Source organism: Vanellus vanellus (assembly GCF_965231255.1).
Source record: "Vanellus vanellus genome assembly, chromosome: 19".
Classification (NCBI taxonomy): Eukaryota; Metazoa; Chordata; class Aves; order Charadriiformes; family Charadriidae; genus Vanellus; species Vanellus vanellus.
The window spans coordinates 12,289,365-12,297,982 of NC_138924.1; the positions used below are offsets into that span (position 1 = coordinate 12,289,365).

An 8,618-nucleotide genomic window follows, 5' to 3' on the forward strand; every position below is an offset into this window, starting at 1 on the left:
CGGGGCGGGGGCGGGGCCTCGGGCGGGGCGGGGCGGGGCCTGCTCTGAGCACCGCCCTCCTCCCCCTCTTCCTCCCCGTCCTCCTCCTCCTCCCCCCGCCCCCCGCGGCCGTGGCTCCCGCAGCCGCCCTGCAGCCCGGGGGCGGGGCGGGGCGGGGGGCGTGGCGTGGCGCGGGCGGGGGGCGGGGCCGGGGCGCGGGGCGCGGGGAGGGCACGGCGATGGCGGCGGCTCCGCGCTGGCGGGAGCGGCTCTTCGCCCTCTACTTCCTCTCGCACATCCCCATCACGCTGCTCATCGACCTGCAGCCGCTGCTGCCCGCCGGCCTCCACCCGCCGGCCGTGAGTAGCCCCCGCGGGGGCGGGGCGGGGTGGGGCGGGGGCGCGCTCGGGGCCGGGGGCGCCTTTGGCGGGGGGGGGGGTTGAAGAGAAGCGAGTGTCTGCGGCGGGTTCCGCTGGGATTCACCGATCCTGTGGCAGTTTGTACAAAACCCAGTAGGTAGAGACGTAAGGCGGAGAAGAAACGCAGTAAATTTCCTAAAATGAGGTAGTATTTAAAAATAACTCCGCACTTGGCTTTCCGCGCGATGACGAACGTTCTTAGTGGAGCCATTCATTGGGGAAGGACAGTCGCGGTGGCGCTCTGTCAGTGTGTCGCAGCTGTGGCCGACGGGATTTTTAAATCCATAACTCGGGTGTACACGTGCCGCTCCTCCCGGGTGCCGTCACTGCGGCCACCGGGCGCGCACGGAGGGTCCCTGGTGAATCGAGGGGGACAGTTCCCCCCGGGGTGCGTTGTGTGTTTGGCAGGTGGAGGAAAGCAAAGGTTGGCAGAGTCGAACCCATTTGGGCGGGAGCGTACCTGCTGCCCCGCACGCGCTGCGTGAGGGCCCCAACGCCACCGGCAGCCCGAGCACGCGGACACGGCTCCTGGTTTTCACTCGTACTCCTGCCAGGCATAGAAGGGAATTGTTCCCCCTGCAGAAGCGGGCACCCTGCAACCAAATTTATTAGTAAAAATCTCTGGTTTGCTGCGTTTTGAATCCCAGACTGGTGGGGGCTGGAAGGGCCCTCTGGAGCTCCCCCAGTCCCACCCCCCACCAGAGCAGGGGCACCTCCAGCAATGGCACAGGACACGTCCAGGCGGGTCTGGAATGGCTCCAGAGGGGGAGACTCCCCCCCCTCTCTGGGCAGCTGTGCCAGTGCTCTGCCACCCGCACAGGAGAGAAGTTCCTCCTCAGGCTGAGATGAAACCTCCTATGTTCAAGTTTGTGCCCGTTCCCTCTTGTCCTGTCACTGGGCACCACTGAAAAAAGGCTGTTCCCATCCCCCCGGCACCCGCCCTTCGAGTATTGATAAGTGTTGATAAGATCCCCCCTCAGTCTTCTCTTCTCCAGACTGAAAAGCCCCACGTCCCTCAGTCTTTCCTCATTAGAGAGATGCTCTGGTCCCTTCATCATCTTTGTAGCCCTTTGCTGGACCCTCTCCAGCAGTTCCCTGTCCTTCTTGACCCGGGGAGCCCAGAACTGGACACAGTGCTCCAGATGTGGCCTCCCCAGGGCAGAGTAGAGGGGGAGGATGACCTCCCTCGACCTGAATGGACTTATAGAAGGCAATAAACATAGTAAAGTCAATTAAAGTAATAGTTGGGTAGAAGATAATCAATTCAACTCTCGTCATCAGGCTGAGATTGCCCATAACTTCCTATCCAAGCTTTACAATTAGTGAATTTGGTTTTTGCCATTCAAATTGCCTGAAGAATTACTCCATTATGGAAACCATTTTTAATTAATAGTTAACCAGCAAATCTCAATACATATCTCTCCGTTCGAAGTCCAACTTTAAAGCCGTGCTGGAATTTACATTTCTGTCATGGAAACTAATTGCAACTCGCTAAGCCGAAATCCCAACATGAAGCCACTGGAGCAGCATCCGGCAGCCACCGACCTCCTGCCCTGAGGATGTGCTTCCCGAGGGAGCAAGGGCGCAGCCGCCCCGAGGCCGGCAGGACCTGGCCGGCATCACAGCTCCTGGGTGGACACTGCAAGTGCCCACAAGTATCTGCGACACTGGGCCCACCTCAGTGGGCAACAGGAGGGTCAGAAAGAGGAAAATACACGAGTTCTTCACTATCTACTAATGTCAAGGTGCAGATTTTTTGTGGTTTGATTTTTTTTCCGGTAGGAAATGACATTTCAGGAATAGTTTTTGGAAAGCAACTGCGCTTAATGCTGTAGTAATCCTAAAAATGCCTATAATGCAAATTTAATAAATACTTGATGGAGAGGGTTCATTGCTTTAAAGACTTGGGAAGTGCAGCCCCTATTACAACGGAACCACAATGTGAAGCCTTGTGCACCAAGATGAGATCGCTTCATTTTCCCTCTGCACTGATGGTCCCAGCTGACCACCACATCAGTGCCACAATTTTCCCATTGCGGCTGATGCTCAGTGCATTAATTTGTTGTTTTGTTCTTTTTCTTAAGCTGACGGAGTTGTTACAGTGGTACGCAGCCTCCTTTAAAGACCCCATGATGCTCCAGCCCCCAGAGTGGTTCAAGGCGTTCATATATTGTGAAGCCTTCTTACAAATGCCGTTCTTCCCCGTTGCAGTCTACGCCTTCTTCAAAGGTTGGTATGAAACTACTGTAAGAATATGTCCCATCCCACATTTCTGCTAACGCTTGCTTTCTATACTGCAGAGAAAGTTTATTTATCGGTCTTAAGCAGTTATAGGGATGTACCACGGGGAGTGGAGTGCTGTGCTGTGCTATTTTCATGGCAAGTTTTATCCGAGAAAGCAGCACAGAATAAGACCTGTCAGAAACAAACCCCGTCACTGTAGGCCCTTTCCCACCACAGCCATTTATACGTAACCAGCATCAACGTTTGACATCGGGCGCGCTTCCAAGGCAGATAAAGTTCTGGGTCGAGTCTCTGTACTCATTTTGTTACTTTAAAACTTTCACGACCGCACCATTGTTCTAAATTTCCATAAAGGTAGAATTTTCCTGGGTTGCTACCAGTACTTAATGTTTTTTTCTGCTACCTATTTAATATGACTTATGGCTTAATTAATTTAAAAGCCACTGAATTCTGCTTTTTTCGAAATATTTTGTTTACTTTTTGCTTCTGTACAGGTGGCTGCAAATGGATACGGACTCCTGCAATTATCTACTCCACCCATGTAGCGACAACCTTGTTTGCTATCCTCGCGCATATCCTGTTCCACGACTTCTCAAAGTCAGAGCGTTTGGGACCTCAGACACAACGTGAGCGCCTCACTCTGCTATCGGTATACGCGCCGTACCTGCTGATACCACTTCTGATTCTTTACACCATGCTCTTCCACCCCCACTACAACCACGTGGAGAAGAGGAAAAGGAAGTAGTCCCCGCTGGCAGCTGTAAGCGCACCACTCCTACTGGTTTCGGTTGGGGCCCTGTGCTGACGTGGTGCCCTGGGACACACACCTGCCCGGTGGGGGCGGCTGCAGCAGCTGCTACCAGAGCGTCTGGCTCCTGCAAGAAAAATTTGAATTGGTTTGAGTTTACAGCTCTGGCAGACGCCTGTACTCGCATTTCCACGCAGTTTCTGGGGCACACGCGGGTGGAGGGACCTCACTCCTCTCCCCCAGACAGTTTGTGCAGTACATCCGTAATAGGAAAAGGAACTTTTAACCATTTGATGTGTAACTGCATCATGGGGAGGGGGGCACTGCAGCTGATACTTTTCTTTCACATTCCCTTTTTCCAAGATGACTGTTAGAAAACCACTTAAGAAATTTGTCTTCCAAGAGCATATTCTTCAAAATCCATAACTGATTACATACAGCTTTGCAAAGCTATGCTTTTGAAGCACTTCAAATCATGTAATAATTCTTAACTTCCTCACCCCTTCCTTGAAAATTTCACCTGCCTTTGCTCTGCTTCAGTTTTGATTAATTGCAAGTGTCTGATCAATGATAAATGTGCCAAAATCTGGATTTCTGAATGCTTAAAGTGAACATTGTTTGACAATAAGGCGTACGTTTGTGAAGTACTTCAGAAATTGTGAACAAGGATTTGGAAATTTCGCTCTTCCACAAAAACACTTCTAGTATGGAAATAAATAACTAAAGGCATTCGACTGCATTTAATCTTCTTAAGGGAATGACTAAAAGGAACTTAAAATGACCGTAAGATCATAGTTCACACAGTAAATACAAGCATAAGTTACAGTAAATAAAACCTACTGCCGATGGAAGTTCTGGGGTGGTTGGGTTTGGGTTTTTTTGTTTTTAATTTTCAATCGTCTGATCTGCAAGAATCAAATTTGGAGACTTGTGTAAAATTACAGGTCACTGAGAAGGCTTTTCAGTCACTGCCATAAAATTTAAGCCTTCTGCAGGCTCTGAAAAGGCCAATGTTTCCATATTTGGTTGCCTAAAGACACAGAGAAAATGCATCTATTTGCACTTCAACATAAAGCTTGATTTTAGATCCCAGACATTCGTTTTTTAAATGTCACATTCATATTTATAGTTTATATACACTGCTGGTGTCACTGTGCGCTTGGAATGGTTTGTCTCCGCCGTTTGCAGTTCTGTCACTAATAATGCCCGTGGAAGAATTCTACTCTCGTATTACTGCCTGTGTGGACATACCTCGGGCATAGTTTCATGTTCTTAATTCTGCCATATTTTCTGCTTTTTTGTGTGTCTAATTGATCCATTCTGTTAATCACAAATTTATCGGGTGTATTCCTATCTCCAAACAAAAAATAATCTGGTCAATATAGATAAAAGTTATTGCTAATTGTGCGTTGTGTCTTTACAGACATGAAAAACAGTACATATAGGAAAATCATTTTATGATTGTCCAGGGAGTTGCAAACTCTTAAGCTCAAAAATAACATAGCAGAAGCAACCAATGCTGGGATATCCAGAAAGTCTGAAAACAATAATTTATTTCCCGATTTCTTTGAAAGAGCTGTACAATTCAAAAAGAGAGAAATAACATAGCAACAGTAGTATTAATTGAACTATAATTTGAACTACTGACTGTACAAAACTTTTATAAAATCAAATGACAGAACAGTCTTTACATCTGTTAGAAAGCCCTCCTTATTGCCACTGTTAGTGTAATTCACACGGAATTAAAAGACACTTCCATTTGTACAAACCATCTATTCATTCATACACAGTGAAAAATTGCATATTTTTGAAAATCTCAAGATTTTGGAATGGTCAAGTTTCCAAGTTAGTTTGTATTTATCTTAGCATCCTCTATTTCTGAAAAATGAATTGGTCAATGAATTCGTTCTGGTCTGCTTCGATTTTACACAGAGTCTCATACTCTATTCGGTACCTGAAAGAAAAAACAGATGGTTACCAGCTGCATCCAGCCCGCGTTAGATGGTTTAGTACAACATTCTCTGGTCTGCGGTGGAGGAGTTAGGCTACACGTGTACGACATCTGGGAAGCAGTGGCTGTGCAAGTTTGACTTTGCAGTTCTGAAGTGTCTTTCCCAGTCAGACACGTGGCACACTATTACAGTTTTATTCATTTCTTCAACTGCATGATCTTGTGCTGCCACAAAGCTGTTGGAGGTGAACCCTCTTGATGAGTGGCAGGCAGAGCCTTAAGTTAAATCCAGGCTTGTGGCTCTGCACAGCTGCACGTGTGCTTTGTACAGGAGGACACGCCTTTGCTGCAGATGGACTGTTTGAACAAGCTTGGACAGTGTCCTGCAGCTGAGCAGAGATGGCGAGGCTGATTTTCCTGCCTACATAATGCCCCAAAAGTATTTAATAGAAAACTCACCTTTCCAGCTGCATCTTTTTTTCAGCTATTAAAGCCTGAAGTTGCTGCTCCTGAGATTCTCGTTGCTTTGCTATAGACTTCAGCAAATTTCGTGCACCGATGGCCTGTCAGGGATGTAGTTGTATTGGGATTTTGTTTTTTCTTAACCCCCTTCACTACTAGCAGGTTGATTTTGAAGTGTTTCAGCCACACTAATAACAAAGGAGGGTGACACCTGAATACTGAATGGTCAGTGGAACAGGCAAACCGTCCCTGTGGAGGTTGGGCAGATTAAGATACTTCAGACTTCCTTCAGACTCAAGCAACAAAAGCCACTGACTCCTCTGGAAATACAAACTGATCACTGGTGACTGGTCCTACAGACTGACAAGCTCTGGTTATAATTTTTTTCCCCAGAATAAGGAAAAAGTAATTACCTACAATTCTGCTAAACATTAATTTCTATTTCCACTATAACATGGAAAAAAGCCCACACCGCTTAGTGACACATAAAGAAAATTTCCAAAGTAGTTATGGAGCTATTCACTGATCTGGTCTTTAGGAAGCCCTCCTCCTTCCCGAGCATCTCCTGCCCCTTGAGGACAAAGCGCTACTAGCAGAAGGAGTTATTAAAAAATACATGTTCTACTTATATGCAAATATATAGATAAACAGTAGGACTGTTAAATGCAGGAGTAATATGACACTGACTGTGCCTACAAAAATCTTCTATATGTTAATATCAAAAAGCCCCATGCTTTCATATTGCAGACAGACAGACGTTAACTACCAGGGAAATGCCTGTACGAGACCGACAGATACTTATGCTGTAGAAGGAGAAAGGGAGAGATCTGGTTTTTCATGCACAGTACAGGGCAGAGGACATGAAAAGCCAGTAATTAATTGCACAGTACCTTCATCTTCTCACTTTCAGCAGCTTTTGCCAGTTGATCGACAAGTTCAATTAAGCTCCCCACTATTTTTTGAAATTCTACTATTTCTGCAAAGAAAAAAAAGTCAAGTTATATCCAAAACACCCCTAAAGAAAACTAATGCTTCTACCAAACCCTGTAATTTTTAGATGCAGCTTATATTTTTAGATTTTACAGTGAAACAAGTACATTTTAAGATTGTCCTTGCTATTAGGTAGGCTATAAAAGGCGGAAGAAAAGAGAAAAGCCCCAGGAGTCACCACAGCCCTTTGCGGCCCAGCCTGCCCCCCCGGCCCTGCTCCGGGCTGCTGAGGAGAAGACCAGCCCGGCTCCCTCTCGCCAGGAGACGCTGCTCTCCGGGCAGGCACTGGGCCGGCTCCCGCCGCGGCGACGGCGACGGCGGCGGCCGTCGGGGCCCGCGGAGGACTTACTGTCGAGGAAGGCTCTGCACTCCTCGCGGAGCTGCGCCGTCTGCTGCGCCGCCTCAGGCTCCAGCACCCGCAGCTTGTTCAGCTCGTCGAAGTGCAGGCCCGCCGCGCCCAGCGCCGCCTGCGCCATGGTCCGGGACGGGCGCTGGGGGCAGCGTCGGCGCTGACAGGAGCGGGGCGCCTCTCCTCGCCGCGGGCACGGCCCTCCCGCCGCCCGCGGGCCGCTCTGGGGGCCGAGGACCCGTCACCCCACGGCGCCCGGCCCGGCCCTCCGCCACGGCTGCCACGGCGACAGCCCGCGCCCGCCGCGGGGCACTCTGGGAAACGTAGTTCCGGCTACAGCAGCGGGGCACGCTGGGAAATGAAGTTCCGGCGGCGCCGCGGGGCGCCCTGGGAGCTGCAGTGGGCAGCGGGCAGAGCGCTTCCGGGTTACCGGTTCGCGGCGGTGCGCGGAGGAAATGAGCTCAGCCGGGGGCCGCGGCGGCGGGGCTGTGGGGCGGCCGCGGGCGGGCGGGCGGGTGAGTGAGTGAGTGAGTGAGTGAGTGAGTGAGGGCCGGGGCCGGGGCCGGGGCCGGGGCCGGGGCCGGGGCTAGGGCTACGGGGCGGCCGCGGCGGCTCTCCCAGGCCGCCTCTCGGGTGAGGGGTGCGGGGCGGTGTGGGCCTCGGCTGCCTCCCTGGTACCCGCGGGGTGGTGAGCAACGGGCCGGGCCCCCCGCCGCAGCCGTCTGGCGCCCGGGCCAGCTTCTCTTTGCTTCTCCGGGTGTTGGCGCGGGCCCCGCGAGGAAGCGGCTGCCCTCGCCCGGTGTGCCAGGCCTCGGTGCCGCCTCTGCCCCGCCGGGCCCGGGATGCCGCGAAAGGGGAGGGCTGCGTGGTGTAAACCAGCGAGGGGCCGGGGAGTTTGGGCCCGAAGCGCGGGCGGTTGGCGGGCGGTGCTGCGCAGGAGGGTTGGGTGTTCGGGGGTTTTCGCCCGGAGCCGCTAAGAACATTCCTTTTTATGGCAGTTCTCAGCAGGGAGCGTTTCCTGGTGCCGTGTCCCAGCCATGGTGTCATTGTCCCGCAGTCCTCCCACACAAGGCAGGAAGGAAGGGACGGAGAAAATTTTCTCGCATTAATGGGGGTAATTAAAGGTTACATTACTGTTTACAGCAAAAGCCTCCTGGCTTGTTAGTTGATGAACACGTTAGAGCGATAGCACTGACTCCTGCTTGGATTGGCTGCGCAGGGGATTCTGCTGGTGTTTAGCTTCGTCCTCCTGGGTCAGAGACGTGAGTAAGGGCCCGGAGTGGTACAGCTGACTGAAAACGTGACTTTAACGAGTGTGTTCAGGCAGATCGCTGTTGAAACCGGACAGCTCTGTGTGTGTCTGGATTTCTCTGTGGTTACAGAATCACTCTGGCTGTCTTTAAAAACGGGCTTTTGTTCTAAAAAAGGGATTGCTGAGGGGCTAAAGCAAGGCAGGAGATTGATGACAAATGTACA

At 51.0% G+C, this 8,618-nt stretch overlaps 2 protein-coding genes across 2 annotated transcripts; one reads left to right on the forward strand and one right to left on the reverse strand.

Moving 5' to 3' along the window:
* The first annotated feature begins 207 nt into the window (after positions 1–207).
* On the forward strand, positions 208–4,119 carry TMEM97 (transmembrane protein 97). The gene is made up of 3 exons (XM_082493292.1): positions 208–338; positions 2,483–2,627; positions 3,137–4,119. The coding sequence occupies exons 1-3, from the start codon at positions 219–221 to the stop codon at positions 3,385–3,387; spliced, it is 516 nt and encodes a 171-aa protein (XP_082349418.1). The 5' UTR covers positions 208–218; the 3' UTR covers positions 3,388–4,119.
* Positions 4,120–4,923: 804 nt separating this feature from the next.
* IFT20 (intraflagellar transport 20) lies at positions 4,924–7,394 on the reverse strand. The gene is made up of 4 exons (XM_082493050.1): positions 7,143–7,394; positions 6,694–6,779; positions 5,801–5,904; positions 4,924–5,344 (listed from the first exon to the last, which is right to left on the reverse strand). Exons 1-4 carry the CDS (start codon positions 7,267–7,269, stop codon positions 5,263–5,265), a joined length of 399 nt encoding a protein of 132 aa, XP_082349176.1. The 5' UTR covers positions 7,270–7,394; the 3' UTR covers positions 4,924–5,262.
* Between the last annotated feature and the right edge of the window lie 1,224 nt (positions 7,395–8,618).